At 46.4% G+C, this 20,438-nt stretch overlaps 1 protein-coding gene across 7 annotated transcripts in view; it reads right to left on the bottom strand.

Moving 5' to 3' along the window:
• Nucleotides 1-20,438, bottom strand: part of ZCWPW2 (zinc finger CW-type and PWWP domain containing 2) — a 918,117-nt gene that overhangs the window by 517,885 nt on the left and 379,794 nt on the right. For all 7 annotated transcript variants that reach the window (XM_078663943.1, XM_078663945.1, XM_078663946.1 and 4 more), the window contains exon 4: nt 11,914-12,034. In XM_078663943.1, coding sequence (XP_078520069.1) covers nt 11,914-12,034 — 121 coding nt within the window. The remainder of the gene's footprint in view (nt 1-11,913; nt 12,035-20,438) is intronic.

Genomic DNA, 20,438 nt, shown 5'->3' on the forward strand with positions numbered 1-20,438 from the left:
GCACACCTGAGAAAGAACAAGGTGTTTGTCTACCCGTACCTGGACGATTGGTTGATCAAGGTATCCTCCTTCTCGGAAGCTCAAGGGCACTTCCAGAAGACGTCCGTTCTCTTGAACAAGCTGGAGTTGCACATCTACATGTCCAAGTCTGTCCCGACTCCGGTCCAATGCCTACAGTACTTGGGAGCCTCCATCAATACGCTGTCAGCAGGCGTGTCTCCTTCTGAGGAAAGACGTTTATCACTCCTTCAGAAGGCTCAGGCTCTTATGACCGCTCCATCTACGACAGTGAGGATGGTGTCTTCTCTACTGGGGTCCATGGCCTCCTATATCTTCCTCACGCCACACGCACGGCTACACATGAGACTGCTGCAGGAGTGTCTGGAGGATCAGTGGGACCAGAGGAGAGGAAACTGGGACGACAAGATACGACTATCTCTGCATGCTCTACAGTCTCTGAAATGGTGGTGTTCAGCAGAGAATCTCCTCAAGGGGGTTCCCTTCCACAAGGACATTCCCACTCAGACTATCGTGACGGATGCTTCTCTCCACGGCTGGGGAGCGCATTCCGGGGAGTTACAGATCCAGAGAACGTGGTCCCAGATGGAGTCCACGTATCACATCAATTTTCTGGAACTCAGAGCTCTTCACTTGGCGCTGAAGGCCTTTCATCTGTCCTTCCAGACCAACTCTCTGCTTGTACAGACGGACAATACGACCACGATGTATTACCTCAACAAGCAAGGGGGCTCGAGATCGCACACCCTGTCGCAGGAGACGCAGGCGATCTGGCACTGGCTTCTTGCCAGAGGACTGACGATAACGGCTACTCATCTACCAGGTGTGCAAAATGTTCAGGCGGACGCACTGAGCAGACTGATCCAGGAAAACCACGAATGGGTCATAAACGACGAAGTACTCAGAGACATCTTCGCCAGGTGGGGCACTCCAGACGTGGATCTGTTCGCCACCGCCAAAAACAGCAAATGCAGAGGCTTCGCATCCAGGTACTACCCGCAGGGAACGCTGGGGAATGCGTTATGGATCAACTGGTCGAACAGCTTTCTGTACTCTTTTCCAGCCATTCCCCTGATTCCGGCAGTGCTCATCAAGCTGGCCCAGTCCAGGGCGCGGATGATCCTGATTGCCCCGGAATGGCCCAGGCAGTGGTGGTTCACGGACCTGCTTCACCGGTCTCTCCTTCCTCACATTCGGCTGCCGTGCCGGCAGGACCTTCTCACGAAGTTCGGGGGGCTGAAGGTGCACCCCAATCTCTCGCCTTTGAGTTTGGCGGCATGGCTCTTGAGATAGTGCAATATGGCCATTTGAATCTCCCTGCAGATTGTATGGGCATACTGAAGGAAGCCAAGAGACCCTCCACTAGGACTTCTTATGCGTACAAGTGGAGGAGATTTTGCATCTGGTGCAAGTCCAAGAACTATGATGCAACGACGTGTAAGGAAGATGTCATCCTTCCGTACCTTTTACATTTGGCGCAGTCTGGCCTTAATTTTCATTCCATTAAGGTTCATCTCGCTGCGCTGACTGCCTACAGGAAATGCCCTTCACAGACCTCCTTCTTCCAGATCCCTGTGATCAAGGATTTTTTGGAAGGCTTGAAGAAAGTGTTTCCTCCTGTCCGGCTTCCCTCGCCTTCATGGGAATTGAATGTGGTGCTGTCAAGATTGATGAAGTAACCTTTTGAACCTATTCATAAGGCTTCGTTGCAGCACCTGTTCCTTGTGGCCATTACATCGGCCCACAGGGTGAGTGAAATTCAGGCGTTGTGTTGCCAAGAACCTTATACTGTATTTTATGCTGCTAAGGTTGTTATGCGTACTCACCCTAAATTTCTTCCTAAGGTTATTTCTGATTTCCATGTTAACCAGACCATAACTTTACCTATGTTTTTTCAGAATCCTTCCTCTTCAGCGGAAAGGTCTCTACATTCCCTGGATGTCAGGAGGGTGTTGAAATTTTATCTGGATAAAAACCAAGGATATTTGTAGGTCAGACCAATTGTTTATCAATTATGAGTCAGTCAGGACAGGTCTTGCCACCTCAAAACAGTCCATTTTGAGGTAGATTGTGTCCTGTATACAATTGTGTTATCAAAACGCTAATAAGACCTTAGGGGGTAAACCTAAGGCTCATTCCACCAGGGGCAAAGCTGCCACGACTGCTTTGTTACGTAATGTTCCCATTGCAGAAATCTGCAGGCAGGCCACTTGGAAGTCGGTCCATACCTTTGCTAAGCATTACTGTCTGGACACTGATTCCAGGGCAGACGCTCAGGTTGGGCAGGCTTCGCTGCGAAATCTGTTCGCACAGTAGTGGTGTTGTACTTCTTTTTCTCCACTGCCGCTTGGTGTGGGATGGGCTTGCCATTCTATTCACTAGATTATGACTATACACAGAGATCCCCTACTACAGAAGGAGTAGTTTCTGTCCTGTAACTCCAGTTGTGTAGTAGGGGTATCTCTGTTATAGTCATAAGCGCCCGCCCTCCTCCCCGGTGGAGAAAGATGTTCATGTTCGGAATGCTACAGGTCTAGCGTTATACGCCTTCAAAAAGAACTGAAAGTAAATGGGACCTGCAGGGCATTCTGGGATACTGAGAAAGTTCTAGTAATTATTCCTAAAGGCACAGTATCCCTTTTTGAGCTACATAATGGAAGCTCATGGGGCTTGTCTGTCCTCCCCCTCCTCTCTATCATTCCAGAGGCTTTGTTGGAAAAAGGGGAAGTTTTTTCTCTATGATGAAAACTTGGCAGGCTGTGCTGTTTGTGGTTTTGGTGGAATGTCTAGTTGAAGTACTGGACAGTGTAGCCTGTGGATATAGGCGGCATTATTTGTCTTTAAATTCTCTCTTGAGTGTCTGTGCAGGACTGCATTTTTAGACAACTTAAGAGATTATTTTCGATTGCTACGGGGTCCACGCTCATGAGCGGGACTATTCACTATATTATGACTATAACAGAGATACCCCTACTACAGAACAGGAGTTACAGGACAGAAACTACTCCTTACGTCCGTGTCACTCCAGGGCACTTGCCCGGAATCAACACAGTGGTGTTGCATACACAGGGTTTCCCTGCTCGTTTTCCCCGTGTATGTGTCCGTGATTGGGGAGACCAATAAAGCTGGCACGGTTTTGACGACGCACCCGCACACTATGTCTAAGGAGATATGGGCCGCCGTATTTTGGCGGTGTACGCACTGATGCACTACTTAGCAGCCTATGACCATTTGTACATACATTAGTGACCGTGACCTTGTATATATTTGTGCAATGTTTTTCACACACGACATGGGCCGCCGTATTTGGGCATTATATATATCGATGCACTAGTTAGCAGCCTGTGACCATTTACACATACAGTAGTGAATTTGACCTTTGATATGTATATATTTTTGCATTGTTTTGCATTGTTTTCCACATGTATTATGATATCTACCATTCCAACATGTCTCCCGCTATTTTGATCATGTCCTTTGTTTGTGTTCACTATGATTATTTCAATCACTGTTTTTTGCAAGGTTTTGTAAGAAATCGAAACGTGTTGTGGAATAAACACTCGGTGATTACTTATGAAAATGGATCCTTTTTGCCTGAGAGTGTGCTGATTCTAGGATGTTTGGGATTTAATTGCTGGTACTCCGCCGGTGTGCATGCACGCCACACTCCTCGGGTCCCAGCACTCCGGGAGGAGACTTTTGCTGCTGAAATATATATATACTAGCAGCCCGTCCCGACGTTGTCCGGGTATGAATTGTTGCCGGCCAGTGGTATATTGTTTTGTAGGATTTCATTTTGATAGCATTTCTTATCTGTGACAGGCCTGTGAAATGCTCCGATTCACAGTGCACTGCTGATGCACTTAAGAGTGCGCGTTCAGTAGTGTGTGAACTCGAGTTTCCCTACTTTATTTTTCCTTGCAATATTATATAGCGCGAACTCGACAACATGGCATGAGCACAATTTACATTACAGAAGAACACATTAATTTGTGGTAGGCACGGGGAGACAAAGCGATTTGCCTGGAATCACAGAATGTTGAGCTGATGCCGAGATTCGAACGTAGCTCCCCAGCTCTAAAGTTCGCAATTCTAGAACTTGTGGCGGGAGGTCTGTCTAAAAGTGTATGTTGGTGCTGGCCATCAGTGAGAGAGACCTGTGCATTTTTCAAATCGGTGGTGAAAAAATATGAGTATGTTGCTGGAGATGTGGGCCGCCGTGCCACCAATGTACTTACCGGGGAAGGTAAACACCCATTATTCCGCAACTTTCTTTCCGCATACCATCACTCCACATACTTTCATTACAAAAGTACCATGACTCCGCAATGCCATTACATTTTATATGCTTTTACCACGCATACGTTTACAACGAAATTCGTTGTAAATGCATGAATGGTAAAAGCATGTTTTTTTAAAATGTTTTGATAAGGTAAGTATGTGTATAGGGGTATATGTTTTGGGGTAGTGAGGTATATGTTTTGGGGTGTTTGGGTATTTTAAGGGTTAAGATATAGTTTTGGGTTATGGGGTACAGGGGTAGTTTTAGGGTTTAGGGATAGGTATGGGTTTTGGGGTACAGGGGTATTTTTAGGGTTCAGGGCTAGGTTTGGGTTTTGGGGTATAGGGGTATTTGTAGGGTTATGGGGTAGGTTTGGGTTTTGGGGTACAGGGGTATTTTAAAAGTTCAGGGCTAGGTTTGGGTTTTGGGGTACAGGGGTATTTTTAGGATTTAGGGATAGGTTTGGGTTTTGGGGTACAGGATATATTTATAGGGTTAAGATGGGTTAGTGTTTAAGGGTGTTGGGGTATTTTAAGGAGTAAGGGTGGGTTATGATTATGGGGTGCAGGGGTATTTAAAGGGAGCAGGGTGGACACCCGGAGCAAGAATGTTCAGAACCTGGGAAGAAAAAACAATGAAATATTGGGCAAAACGCTCGCTTTTTTTTCCGTAATCCCGCGCCCCGCACATGCCCACGCCCCCAGCACACGCCCACAGCACCCGATATGAGACATGGCATGAAGGGCGGAACGTACCACATGCCCCCAGCGTTTGTCACGCCTCCAGCACACGCCCACTTCCCTACTATCCACAGGGACTGGAGTTGGAATAGTAAATTAAACTATTCACTATCCAGCGCCCCAAAGCACTATGCGTTGTAATGGTATGCGTTGTAAAACTCGCGATGTAAAAGCATGCGTGGTAAAAGCATGCGTTGTAATGTCGTACATCCCTCTAGATCTGATGCTTCGGCTGCTGCATTTATAATCTGGTTCACTACAAGTCCTCGTTCTTATAGGATCTCTTGGAACTCCTGCTGGTCTCTTTTGGCAGTTTGTCCATGAACCTTGAGAGGGAGTACCACCGTAATTGGTCATATCTTCCCAGGAGTGCCGAGGTGCTAGCGATCTTCATATAGAAGGCCAAAGTGCTACACATTCTTTTCCCAAGAGAGTCCATTGACTTGCTGTCTTTGTCGGGTGGGACTGTGGAGGAGGACGCCCCTGTGTACACTTTTCATGCTCCTGCCACTGACAGAGTCCGGTGGAGGGTCGAACCTCAGGAACAGTGGATCCTGGTCTAGGCTCTGTTACTTTTGACTATGCGCGGTGGTGCTGATCCTATTGACGCAGGAGTGAGAAAAGTATTAAGAGCTGGTTCCAGTAGTCCTAGTACCAAGGGAAGCAGAGGTCGAGTGGATGACCTGTGATGGAGGGTTTCAAAGATGACTGACGCCGAAGTGGTCGTAGACGGCATCTCGATGTTTAGTTTTGCAGCCCGCCTACATAGAAACTTGTTGAATGTAATGATGTTGTCCACTGGTGACACTGGCAGAAGGAGTGAAAACATCAAGTGAAGTCAAAAAATTCAACATCAAAATATCAATTAATGACAGAAAGTCAATAACTGATGAGCTCAATGCTCCAAGATCTTCACATAAGGATTCAGAAAAAAGAACTGTCCTAACTGTCACCTGATGGCCATGATGGGTGCCTGGAGGTCATGGAGATCTTAAAGCACATCACCAGTTTTTGATATGTGTTCTATATGCAGCCTCTGGATAACTGCCTGCTATTACCGTGCCATTTTCCTTTAAAATAAAGGCTATTTTCAAACAAGTCAAGAGTACATTTCTCTGTGTCATGGAAATGTTGCATAGATATGTTTTATTTTAAATGAAAAAATACAATGCAATATTGGCACTTTTTTGCCTATTTTCGTGGTTTAGGCTGCATATATGTGTGTGTATATATTTATATGTGTATGTGTGTGTGTGTGTGTGTGTATATATATATTTATATATACATATATATATATATTGATGTATGTTTTCACAGGACTAGTCCTTAGATTTGGTTAAACATGCATTAATATACATATATACATATGTGTATTTTAGGTCTCGCCTACGCAGCGCACATGCGTGCATAGGCAAAATGACCTATTGCTATCGCTTCGGCTTTTCAGCCAAACATGTGCACGCGTTCCATTGCCTTCAATGGCAACGCGTGCTCGTCTGGCGATTCACTTGCGGAAGCGAGCGCCGCCATATGGTAGCAATTATCGCTCCCGCAAGTGAATCGCGCAGCCCGCCTCCTCCCCCTGCTGCCGCGCGAGGCGCGCACGCCTCCCCCTTCTGCCTCGCGAGGCGCGCGCTTGTTATTTCTTTACAATTGGGTCTCTTTTTATCTCTTCCACTCTTCCATCATGCAGCGCTATTCCTGCTTTTGTAATTTGCTTTTTACCTTAGTATCACTTCTTGAGGGAAGGGGGTTGTCTAAAATTATGAGCAAATCTTGGTTATCGTTTCTGCTTCTGTGCTTCGTCCCCGGATACCTGAGGTCACTCCGGTCGGACATATGTGCCGGATTGTGGCGATTCCATAGAAAAGATGTGGGCGTTAGACTCGTGCCTCGAAGCCACACCTGAAGCAAGTCCACCTGAGCCAATAACGTGCAGGTGGCGTGTGACTCACCCATGAACCCTCACCAGGTTAGTCTACTTGGCATTTTGTACAGAGCTCTTTGAGGTCAAACACTGCTGCAACACTAATGTTTGCTACGCGCCCTACACCCTTCCCTCTCAAGTGTGTTAATCCTAATGTGTGATCCCCAGCCCACCATAAGCAGAAACTTCATCCTATCATCCCTGGCCAGGCGTGGGATCAGTCTTTATTAAAAAAACTAAATTATTGAATCAGCCTCTGGTGCTGACATGCTCAATGATTATTCATCTTTTAGCTTTTGCAACTTAGTTTTGACAACCATTAACGGAACGGGCTGCATTCTTGACATGTTATTCGCTCACCCCAAAAGTATAGCTGTTGAAGCTGTTCTACTGTTGAGGTGACCTAATTGTCAAATTAACTTCTCCATCTGTCTCCCGGGCTCACCTCAGTCCTTCAGTCAATCAGCTCATGACGATCTGAGCATAGAGTAAATTTAATCCTGAAGTGGCCTCAAAAATCTTTGTCAGCTCTCTGGCTGCAACATTCCCTCCTCACGAGACCCGCTCCATTAACTTATTTTAATTAAACCCACCAGAACTAAGCCAAAAAACAAACGCTCTGCAGTTCTCCATGCACCTCAAAAAACTTGGAACCTGCCAACTTAAGCGGGACTGGCACAGTTCTTATTATAATACTGCAGCCAACCACTGCCTTCAAAGCCCAGCTATGCCGCCCAGCTATGCCACCATAAAACAAGCATTGACATAGCCAATAGGTCTCGCCTTTGGGACCTTATAAGTAATTAGTTAAGCAGCACAATATCCTTGGTGCAACAACATCAACTGTTGCATGGCTAAACACTTATAAGATCCCAAAGGCGAGACCTATTGGCTATGCCAATGCTTGTTATATATGCTCTGGAGTCCTCATGGAAGGGCGGGACTATTCAGTGCTTAGGACTATTCATGAGTACCCCCTGGAATAGAACAGTGCATTGTGAACATGCTCCTATCCATTTAAAACTTTCTCAAAGGTTGAAACACAAATTGGCCCTTAAATGAAATAGTTTTTTTTAATGTTATGTTATGTTATGTTATAGGTTTTGTAGAGTGCACAGCTGCCCCAGCAAAGGGGCGTCCCAGCACTAATTGTAGCAGATGATAATAGGAGACTGAAAAGAGAGAAGCAAGGCCTATAGAGTAGGAAAAAGATGAGTTTTAATAGTTTTACAATACAAGGTGAGGTTGTTGATACCACGAATGTGAACCAGGAGAGAGTTCCAGTTTTGCAGCCAGGGCGTGGAAAGAGCGTCCACCTGCGAAACTCTTTCCTCACCCGAGGAACAACCGCCAGATACTGGCCCAAAGTCCGCAAATGGCGAGTGGGTGTGTAGGGTGAGAGCAGGTTCGAAGGGATATCTGGGGATAAGGAATTCATGATTTTGAGGGCAATGCAGAGTGACTTAATCTCAAATGCGTTTCGCCACTGGCAGCCAATGAAGTCTGCAGATGGCGATGGTTGTGGGGCAGGTTCTTGGAAGGCCAATTAGGGTTCTGGAAGCAGCATTTTGAGCCCTTTGCAGACATAGGATTTCAGCCTTATTAGTCCCCAGGTAAAGCGAACTAGCATAGTCCAGCCTAGATCGAATGGAGGCCTGAATGATGACTTGGCAAACTGTGGGATTAAAAAAGCCCAGCAGTGCTTTGAGCCCACGTAGGAGTCCAAAACAGGTCCCAGCTACTTTTTTAATTTGGGCCTGGAAATTAAGGGCAGAATCGACCCATACTCCCTTGTTTTTGACCACCTGTCGAGGGGCGGGTGCACAACCCAGTCAGAAGCCACCAAGTCTCACTCCACAACCTAGTATCTCTCCCCACTAGCAACATCTCTGATTTGCTAGCATTTAGCTGGAGACAGTTGGCAGTCATCCACTCTGCAATAGCTGTTAGATTTCTCCTGAACCTAGGAGCGTTCTGCGTGGAGTCATTAGATAGTGCCACTGCCAGGTGGGTATCGTCAGCATAGGATACCACCGTTAGTCCTCTGCTCTTGGCTACCGCTGCTAGAGGTTGGACATAAATATTGAATAGCGTTGGGCTCAATGCTGAGCCCTGTGGAAGCCCTTGTTTAATAGTGTGTATCAGGGAGATGTAAAGGGGGGGCCGACACCTGGAACGTTCTTTCAGCTAGAAAAGAGGCAAACCAGCCTAAGGCCGGACCCTCAATGCCAGCCTCCTCCAGATGTTGCAACACGGCGCTAAGGTCTAAGATTATCAGTGCCGATGTTCGCCCAGCATCTAAGGCCTCCCTCAGGTGTTTGGTCACAGCTATTGAACAGAAAGTTGATTTCTTAAATTGCAATACCTTCTAGAATCTAAATGCTAGGACAGATTTTAAGGAATCTGAAAGGGCAAGATAAAGGAGCGGGAATTGATCTGATTAAGAGGTTAGGTCCCAAATCTAAGGCAAAGTCTCCACAGCATGATTAAAGTGTGCACCTGACTTTTGCAGAGGTTTTGCACCACAATTGTTATTTTGTGGGGAAAATGGGGCATAACATGTGCAATCTATTCTGCCAGTTCAGTGTCCGGGTTCGTGATCCATTTTATTATTAAATGTTATCTAGTCGTAAAAGAGAGCGCAATAACTAAGCAAGAGATAATTAGCACTCAAAATTACTGCAAACTCTAATGTTAAAATTAGTATAAAATGTCTTGTGCTTGTTGTCACCAACGTGCAAGCCTAAAAGCTTCTATTGCTTATGGTTAGCTCACCGTAAGGTGAAGTGAAGAGCTTGCTATCATTCTAAATGCTTATGAATAGTAATTCAGATCGATTGACAGAGAAGAAAAAGGTACTTACCTGCTACACCAGTTCTCCACTAAGGGTATCTTCATTAAGTTCATAAACAAGCCTCCCTATGGTCAAGCAGCCTATACCGTCTCCACATTCTAAGAATTAAAACCTTGTGAAGGGGAGATTACAGATTCTCTGTAGTTGGCCCACAGACCTGGAAATCACTGCCCCTAGATAATAAGGATAATAACAATTCTAGGTTGCAGGAAAGATATTAAAAATTACCTTTTAGCTAATTAAATTTCAAAATTGGAAATCGAAAGCCATGTATAAGATCTGATGTGAACTGAGGCATTAATTGTGTTCTATAGCAAACATCCACTTGGCGGAATAGGTAACCTTAAAATGATTTTGGTTGTTTCCATTTCTATTATACTGCATTCATTTGGTGTTTCCTTTTAATTTTTTTATTTTAAAAACCGAAGCAGGAGAATGATTACGCAGCTATGTTGATTCACCCTTTTACCTGCTTTTAATTTTTTTAATTGCTTTTTGCATGTGTTTTGCATTACAATTTTCAAAATGTGAAGCATATGTATAGACATTGCTTTTCCTCTTATTTACAAATTTGCTTCCCTGTGTTTTATAAACATATTTCCTATGGTGGCACAGCTATTCTGTGCTATTAATGTAGATTTCTTGGCTGAGAAATGCCAATAGTAGACAACACTTTTTTACCTTGGTTTTTATCCTTCCTTCTGTTCAGGATGAGGGATGCCATATAGGAGCTTGTGCACCCGGTAACTGCAGGTTTTGCCTTTTTCTGACCAATTATTAATTTTCTTTTCTACTAAATGTGTTTCTCTCCTGCCTCCTTAACTTCTCCAAGTATTGTGTTGGAATCATTGGGATCGATTAGGATGGCGGTGAATCCGCATCCTCCGGGCCGGTTAAAGCCACCACCGGCCCGGAGGATGCGGATTCACCGCTGCGGTCCCTGTAAACACCACCCGCCAGATCAGAATGGCGGTAGAATCAGCGGCGGACGGCAGGTCCGTCCGCCGCTGATCCACAGGGTGTAGCCTGCTATTTGGTGGCGGTGTCTGCAGGACACCGCCAGCCAAATTAGGAAGCATATGTAAACATGCTTTTCCGCGGCGGTTTTTCCACCGTGGAAAAGCATATGTAACTTTGCTTCTGGGGGGCACTTGCGGGCCCCCAGGGTGAAGGGGGGGTGCACATGGGGGTTACCTATGGTACCCCCCTGCATTTGCATGCACAAAGCGGCAGGCACCGCGCGGTGCCTGCCGCTTTGTGCATGCAAATGCAATGCATGTATTTTTAACATTGCGGCGGGTGCTGCTTGAACCAGCACCCGCCGCAATGTTAAAGATACAGGATGTGACCGCCAGGGTGGCGGTCACATCCTAATTGGCATGGAGGGAACGCCGCTGCCCTTGCGGACGGTCCCTCCACCTCGGGGGTGGCGGACGGACGCAAGTCCGTCCGCCATCCTAATAGGCCCCATTGTGAGCAATCACATACGAGATCAACATGCATCTCTAGCTTATGTTAAGTAAATAAATTGCTACTAACCATAAAAGCTGTCATTCTTGCTTGGAAAAGGTTATCTATTTTTGCGGATTCCTATGTCATATATTCCTCACACATTTTGCACCTTGATTTGTGGGGTGAAATCCTGACGGCAGAGGTGCAGGCCACTTTGCTTTTCCTAAAACAGAATACAGAATACACCACAGCTCACTGTGCTATAGATTGGGACACCTGAAAACTGGTGCGATAGGTCTGGTCACTAATTGGTAACTGTCTAACTGGTGGCATCTGCAATCTTCTGGTTAATGCTACACAACGTTAACAGGTACCCCATTGATATGTCTGATGCTCTCCATATTCTAAATTATATTTTCATTTAACTACCTGCCAAGAAACAACTCCATAAATTAAAATCTCACACCATCATGTGTGACCTGGTATATAATATCATGCTATTATATGCGCTCCACATATAATCTCTCATACATGATGCCTGATAACTAGGTTTGCATATATTCAATAGCTATCCATAATTTTCACAAGATAATTGCTTCATTGATAATGTATTCAAGAACAGCAAAAAAGGTATAATTACTTTTAATGCAATATACTGGTTCACACAAGTTGATCCTTTGGTCACAGGACAAGGTGTAGATTTCTTTTGCCTCCTCGCATGCACCATGGTACCACTCTTTGTTTCTTTTCCACTCTTTTGGCTACAAGATATAAAAAAGTGAAAACTAAAAGAACTTTTAACGTTTTCTTTGTGAAGCCACTGTTGCAATTTGATCAAAATAGCAGGAATCTCTTAAACAGATCGAAAGGATGGCTTAATTAATTATATCCCTCTGTATACTTGTCACATACCCAATATGTTTTTAAATTCATATCAAAACACTCATTAACACCTTTGCATTTTGACAAGAAAAGATACTTTTGAAAATAAGATTTTGAAATATATGTTACATCTACACTTACAAAATATTTCGCTTTTATTCCAGTGCATTGACGACATGCATATTTTAAAGCATAAAAAGTGCAGCATACATATGCTATGCTTAAGTTGCACTTCAGTTGCCGTTTTCGGCCGCTAAGCGGCGATAATTCTATCGCCCTATTAGCAAGTTGTCGCTAACTACTGTTAGCGACAGCTTGTAGGCGATAGCGAGCGGTTTGGGGCCCGCTATGCATGCTCCTCCAACTCCACCCTCCAACTCCAACTCCACCCTCCAACTCCAACTCCCCCATCCAACTCCACCCTCCACCCTCCAATTCCACCCTCCACCCCCCAACTCCAACTCCAACCTCCAACTCCAACTCCACCCTCCAACTCCAACTCCACCCTCCAACTCCACCCTCCAACTCCACCCTCCAACTCCAATTTCACCCTCCAACTCCACCCTCCAACTCCAACTCCACCCTCCAACTCCAACTCCACCTGATGAAAAGCAGCGAATCTCCTAAGACCACCAATGCCGCCTGGCGCAAAACATCTTTAATTCACCTTACGATTATCTATCAAAATAACGAGGCAGGCGCTGTTAACTGGAAGGCAAGAAACAGGTTTATTGCTCCGGAGGAGAACACATCACATCAGACACCGGGATATCGTCAGGAGGTGCTCTAACTGCATCTCTGTGGTTTGGCCTTTTATACACATTTGCATCAGTTTATTGCATGGTTAAACATCTTTGGAATCTCCGCCTTTGGCTAGTTCCCACACATACCTAGCAGCAATCTTCCCCCCTCCCAGATCTAACAGATGATCGCTATCTCGCAGCTGGACATTCCGACAGGATCTAAAAGTACCTGGGATCGGTCAGATTGAAAGGTTCGTGTCTTTGATTAAATCAGGCCCCTTTGTTGGTGAAACAAGCTCTGCCGTGTGGGGGGTAATAAACTATGTCCGCAGGGGTCGGTTAGTGTTTGGGACCGGATTGAGTTAGCCAGGTGCAGGGAAGGAGGTTATAAAAGGGGGGCTTGCCTCTGCATGGAGGATGAAAGGACAAACAGGTTTGGTGCGGGAAGTGACTCCGGGGCTTTGTCATGATGACAAGGTTTTACAACCCCAATACATTGGTTCAGTTTTAGTCAGAGCGCTGGGGGATGATAGCGAGGCCGGGGTGTCACACAGGTGACCAGCAGAGTACGAAATGGCTGTGATGTCCAAAATGGTTGCCGCTTACGCGCACATAAAGGCCCTCGCTAAACAAGATGGCGCAGGCAATGTTCACATTTGTCGTTTTACTTTCTACTGGCCTCCCTTTGAACATAATTTAGCCAGCTTGCTAGTCTATTTCAATGTCCATAATGTCCTGTATCTCTTTATCGTTCATTACTCTCATCTTCGTGAGCTTAGTGTCCATAGTCTTAGGGTGCAAGCAGTTCAGCAAAGAGAACGCAAAAGTGGTATACAATGTATCCCCAAACAACAACTACATATTATCAATATTGGAACCAAGAGGATCATTATCATTTTCCAGACCCAGTGTTTCAAAGTACCTAAAACCAGCTTCCAAGCGTCCAAGTCTCTGATTCCTGATGGATTTCCGACGCCAGCCTGTGGAGATGTTCAATTGCTTTAAAAACGGAAGGTGAGTTGTCAGGGACATAAGTACAGCAACTGGCACCGATGATGCGGCATGCTCCTCCACGGTCCGCTAGTACCACATCTAGAACAATGCGGTTCTGTAAAGACACCAGGCCGACCGCCTGGAGCTCAGCAGTGTTGTTGGTAAGGATGCCAGCTGTGACGTTCAAGGCTGTTTCAACTGCTTGAGATAGGTGCCTGATGGCTCGGCTGTTTGCCATCGGACCCCATAGCGGGACGAGTCCTTTTGCTGCATCGAGGAATTGTGATGCGGCAGAGTACGCTTGGTCTGTGTCTTTGGAACGCCTCTCTCTGTGGTGGTCTGCAGGTGCTGTGTAGGTTGGAGGTAGAACAAAGGCGACGTAGCACGTGCCCCCCCAGCCTTTTGGGAGCCAGATGTAGGCTTTGGTACCACAGATGAAGTACATGTTGGGTGATGCAACAAATGTAGGGGGGTCGGCAGCGTTCAGGGTTCTGGTTATTTGACATGTGCTGTGACCCACGATCAATGCAGACAAGACCTGAGACGTTTACCACCGAAAGGGCCACTGTCAGAGTTGCGGCAGTTCTTTTCTTCAGATAGGCAAAGGTTGGTCTAGCTGGGTTGTTGAACACTTGCATTTCTACTCGCTCTTTGGAGGGAATGTTCATTGGAAAAGTCACATTGGAAGTGTGAGGACAAAAGGGAGCAGTCGTTTTTCCTGTTTTGTTCAGCCAGAATTCATTATAGAACTGTTGGATTGTTTCATTAGAGGTGGCATTGCCTCTGTAGCTCTCTTGCAGGAGCAATTAACCAGGCGAGGCATGATCCATGAACAGAAAAGGGCGAAGGGATGAAGGTAATGGAATGTTCAGTGGCATGAGGTAGCAACCCACAGACCCAACAGTTGGTGGCATTTGCGGCAAGATTGTGTTGGTGCAATAGCTGTACGAAAGAATTATTCCAGTATTCTTTGCGTCGTTCTCGGAGACGTGGTGATAGTGACACCAGATAGTGTTCTTTCTTGGTGGTGGGTTGCATGGTGGGTGACATTGTCCTGTAAGCGGGAGCACTCTCTTCAACGATCTAGGCTGTGATCATTAGCAAGAGACAGGTGAGAGATGCTGCTACAAGTGCGATTGTCTTTGTGCTGTGCAATTTGTCAATTTTGGAGGTTTTGCGGCTGTTCTTCGGACGTCCGGGTTCTTCCATCATCTTCAAGGGGCTCAACGACTGGCAGGACCACATACTTTTGTCTAGCGCTTTTTCTGGTAGCATTTGTAGATTTTAGCTACTGATCCGAGACCTTTGACTCAGTTAGTGGCCTGCTCGTTGGAGCGCCCTCCTTTCGTCGATCACAAGTTGTACCCTTCCTTAGATGGTAAAGTGGGGTCGGGAAACTCTTCCAGTTCAAGTGTCTCTGTTTTGGGGTAGCAACTCAGGGCCGGTCGATCTTTGGTCAGCAGTTCTTCTTGTGCGTCCACTTCTTCGTAGGTTGTCAGAGATGGGGATACTTTCTTACAATGGTGAGCGTGCAGCCAGTTTCTTTTTTCCTTAACTCGAAGGGCAGTTCGGGTGGTGATCAAGACTTGCCAGGGGCCCGTCCACCTGGGTTCCAGACTCTTCGTCCTCTGAAAATTTCTTGTCAGCACGAAATCTCCAGGCTTGATATCATGTCCCGGGCCCCTGGATACGTCCGGTATGGCTTGCTGCACCTGTTGGTGGATAAGTGTTAGTTCGTTCGTCAATTTGTACAAATAATGGGACATTAGTATGTCTGGGACATCATTAATGGAGGTTGGTTTCGGTGGCGTCCAAATGTTCATAGGCCTGCCGAAGACTACTTCAGTTGGGGTCAGTCGGTGTTTGGTTGGGGTGGAACGCATTGGTAGTAATGCCAGTGGGAGGGCATCGGGCCATTTCAACCCGGTCGTGGCGACTATCTTCGCTAGCTTAAATTTTAGTGTGGGGTTGTGTCTTTCTACCAGGCCCGCTGACTGGGGGTGGAAAACGGCATGGAACTTTTGCTTTACCCCCAACCCCGTCAGTATTTTCTGTATGACCTCTGCTATGAAATGGGGGCCAGTGTCGCTCCACAAAATTCGACAAAGGCCGTAACGGGGGATGAACTCCTTCAGTAATACCTTCGCAGTAGCTGAGGCGGTGTCGCGGGTGGGGAATATTCCTCCACCCATTTGCTAAAGGCGCACACAATCACTAGAACATATTTTAGACCATGGCACCTCTCTAGTTGGATGTAATCCATTTGGAGGACTTCAAAAGGGTGGTCAGGGACTTCAAACCCTCCCCGTGGTACTACGGTCCCTTTCCCTGGGTTGTGTTGTAGGCATACTATGCATTGTTGTACTAGGCATTTTGCCGATTCCGTTATCTTGCCATTGTGCCATACTCTGGTGATTAGTTCGGTCATGGAGGCAGATCCTATGTGTGCCAGTAAATTTGCCATGGTCAATATGGGGATCAGCTAGGCATTAGGTAGCAGCCATTTGTTTCCGTCTTTTGTCCTCCAGCAGCCTTCCTCGTCTTTTAGTCTCACCTGAGCCCACTCGGTTAGTTCGTTTTGTGTGCCTGTCGTTTGTATGTCCCTTACAGTTGTTCTAGCGTCAGTCCATTGTTCAGCTTGTGACTTGGTCACGTACATTCGTGTGGTGGTTCTGTCTTTGGCTGTGGCTCGGGCAGTAATGTTGGCTAGTGCATTTCCCTGTCCAATGAGATCAGTCACTTTTTTATGTGCTTGGCATTTAATCACTGCTAGCTGCTTGGGGCGGAGGACTGCTTCTGTCAAGGCGGAGACTAGATATCCATGTAGGATGGGTGTGCCCTGTGAGGCCGGGAACCCTCTTTCTCTCTACAGGAGCCCAAAATGGTGAACCACCCCGAAGGCGTATTGGCTGTCAGTGTAGATGTTTACTGTCGTGCCAGCTGCTAAAATGCACGCTCGCGTAAGGGCAATGAGTTCTGCTGCCTGGGCGGATCGTTGGGCAATGCGGGCTGTTTCTAGGATGGTTCGGGCTGTGGTGATAGCATATGCGGCTGAGGTGGTACCGTCGGGGAGTTCGATGCACGAACCGTCTACCCATAATTCCCCATCTGGTTCTGAAAAGGCAGTGTCTCTGAGATCCACTCTACTTTTTGTTTGTTCGTCAGTGAGTGTCACACAATCGTGTAGTGGAGTCACACTAGGGTCATTTTCGGGTAGTTGTAGCAGTGTGGCTGGATTGAGAGTGGTACATCGCCTCAGATTGATGTGTGGTGCCAGCAGGGTCAACCTGTATCCTGTCAGTCGGGTGCTAGTCAAGTGTTGGGTTTTGGTCTGGTTCAGTAGTGTGTCGACTGCATGGGGTACTAACACAGTGATTGGGTTGGAGAGCACTATTCCTTCGCTCTGGCATATGGATACTGCTGCAGCCGCCACAGTGCGCTAGCACGCTGGCAGCGCTCTAGCTACTGGGTCGAGGGTGGCAGAGAAATATGCACATGGGCGGTGTTTGTGACCGATTGACTGTGTTAAGACGGACAATGCACATCCCTCCCTTTCATGTGTTTAGAGAAAGAATGGTTTGGAGTAGTCTGGGGTTCCTAGAACAGGTGCCGAGCAAAGGGCATCTCATAATTCGTTGAATGCTGACTGGCAATCGGGTGTCCAGGGGAGAGGTGAGGGGATGTCTTTGGCTAGGAGGGAAAGAAGGGGTTTGACAATGAGGCAAAAGTTCGGCAATCACTGTCGACAGAATGAGGTGAGGCCTATCAAAGAGTGGACTTGCTTCTGATTCTTGGGAACGGGAGTGTCTAGAATTGTCTGGATCCTGTCGGGTGTGAGTTTCCTCCCTTCATTCGAGGTGACCTAAATATGTTACCTGTGGTTTACAGAACTGCAATTTCTTTCGGGAAACTTTGTGACCATTTTCTGCAAGGAAGTGTAGGAGTTGGATGGTGGCTGTGACAGCTAGTGGAGTGGTGTCTGCCGCTAGAAGGATATCGTCTACATATTGTATCAACGCCACCCCGTCTGGCAATTGTACGGCATCCAACTGTGTTTTGAGCGCCTGGCTATAGATGCTCGGGCTCTCTGTGTACCTTTGGGGTGCTCGACAAAATCTATATGAGCGGGATCTTAGGGTAAATCCGAAAAGGTAGCGGCTGTCTTGGTGAATAGGTATGGAGAAGAAGGCATTTTTGAGATCTATAACGGTGAAAGTGGTAGCAGTAGACGGAATTAGGGTCAGGGTGGTGGTGATGTCAGAAACTACTGGGTACTGTGGCACTACAATTTTGTTTATCTCTCGAAGGTCGATGATAAAGCGGTAGGCTTTCCCATCTCCCTCTCCTTGTCTCTTTATGATCGGCAAAATAAGACTGTTACAAACATTGCTCACAACCTCTTCTACCACCCCTGCCTCTACCAGTGAGTGGATGATTTCTGCCAGTGCTTTCTCGCCCTCCGGCGATATCTTGTACTGCGGGACTTTCGGTAAGGTTGCGTCTTGTCGTATTGTCATGTGTACTGGGTCAATCATAATTCGTCCTACGTCTGAATCGGCTCTAGCCCACAGATGTTATGGTAAAGTGTCTAATAGGGATGTGTCTGTCTCAGAAATGGGATACATGTGTTGGGAAGGATTATCTCTCGGGTGTTGGTGATTTTCATATAAGATGACCCGTACCCCGTCCGGTGAACATCTGATAATTGCACGAAAATGCTTCAACAGAACGAGGCCCATAATGGCATCTGGGGTGTTGGAGGAGAGAAGGAATGTCGTATCGATAATATTGTTTTCAAGATTGAAAGGGATCGGTCTGGACAAAGGGTTGCTGGAGGGCATACCGTCAAATCCTATTGAAGTTACATGTGAGCCAGACAAGGGTGCCCTTGGAATCAGTCGTTTGGATAGTGCACTACGTGTTGCTCCTGTGTCTACCAAAAATGGCGACTCTGTGCCCAGGACCTTTGCGGTAACATAAGGGCCTTGCTGATCAACATAGAGCTCGACTGGATCCCTCCCTTGCCCTTGGCTGTCCTATGCAAAGTCGTACGTGTTGTCGTAATCTGATTGTTGGTACTGATTCTGTCTGGGACGATCAAATGTGTTCGCTCTTCCTGGCCTTTCCTCGCTAGCTTCATTCGCGTACCCTCTCCCACGTCCTCTTCCTTTCTGTCCGCTTACTATTTCCCTCGCCCCTCTGCCCCTACCGATTCCTAGCAGAAGCGGGCATTGGGATTTCTAGTGTCCGTACTCATTACAAAACGCGCATTGAACCTGTCCTAAGTCTTGACGTCCTGTATATGGCGTCGATGAACTACTTCTGGGCGGCGGTGCCCTAGGGGTATTCTTTTGGTATCCTCCCTTATATTGTTCCCTTCCTATGTTCACCCCTTGAAGCTGCGCTATCATTACCCTTACCTTCAAGTCTTTCTTCTTCTTTTCTGTAGCCCTTTCAATTTCATTTTTCTGGTGTTCGTAGTACTGGGCCATCTGGAGGATGGCCACTGGTTTAGAGGCTGCCCAGCTTCTTTCGCTGGTCTGTAGTTTTTGCGATACTTCCGGTAACAGTCCCTTGACATAATTCTGCACAAACAAGTGGTGTCCGGTTGCGGTGGACATGTCTTGTCCGCTGTAATGGGAGAACACTGTTTCGAATCTGGAGAAATACTCCGAGACATCCTCTTGTGGTTTCTGGCGGCATGCGGTTACAATATACCAGTCGATCTTTTTCTTCGGGATCATAGTTTTTAATTTCTGCACTATCTTGTCGGGGAGGTCTAATATAGGTAAGGTAAGGTAATTTTTTATTGCTTAATTAATTAAAATCTTAGCAATCTGTACAAAGAAGCACATATTTAGGACAATTTCATATTCCATTAAAAAAACTGAAGCTCTGTATTCTTAAGCTGGGGTTTTCCTATTTGAAAATATATAAACAATGCAAAAAGGGGGGGAAAAAATGTATAAAATTTAGGTAGGTAATATATATTTGAGTAGCGAGTGCTACTTGGAAGATTCAACCCATTAAAAGTAAGTTACAACCGTGGTTGTCTTGTCCGTTAGAGCTGTTCGCGCGTGATAGATGTATTTGGCAAAATTAGCCATATGCTTCACAGTGTCCAACAGGTATAATTGGAGAACAGCCTCTTTTGCCGTCCGTACTCCTATTTGGAGAAGGATGGGTCTTAGATGGATTCTACGAGCTGACAGGAGGGCAGGGCAGCATAATAGAATGTGAGATAAAGTTTCACGCTTGTAATGACAGAGGCGACATTCCATGATCTCTGGGCCAGCTTTAACGGAAGGGTATAGCTGTTTTAAGGGGAGCACATGCAGTCTTGCAGCCAGAATCCTTTGAAGGGCGTGCCTGCCCACTGACTGTACCAAATGTGGTTTTAGCCCATTTAAAATGTGCGGCGAGCTTTGAGATTCATGGAAGCCTCTGATCGTCAAGGCTTCAATATCCAGTTTTCGTGAGCAGGTTCTTACTTGCTTTCTCATAACTGCTTTGATGTTTGTGTATTTTATTATGTTAGGATCCCAGT

The sequence above is a fragment of the Lissotriton helveticus genome, chromosome 10, assembly GCF_964261635.1.
Source record: "Lissotriton helveticus chromosome 10, aLisHel1.1, whole genome shotgun sequence".
NCBI lineage: Eukaryota > Metazoa > Chordata > Amphibia > Caudata > Salamandridae > Lissotriton > Lissotriton helveticus.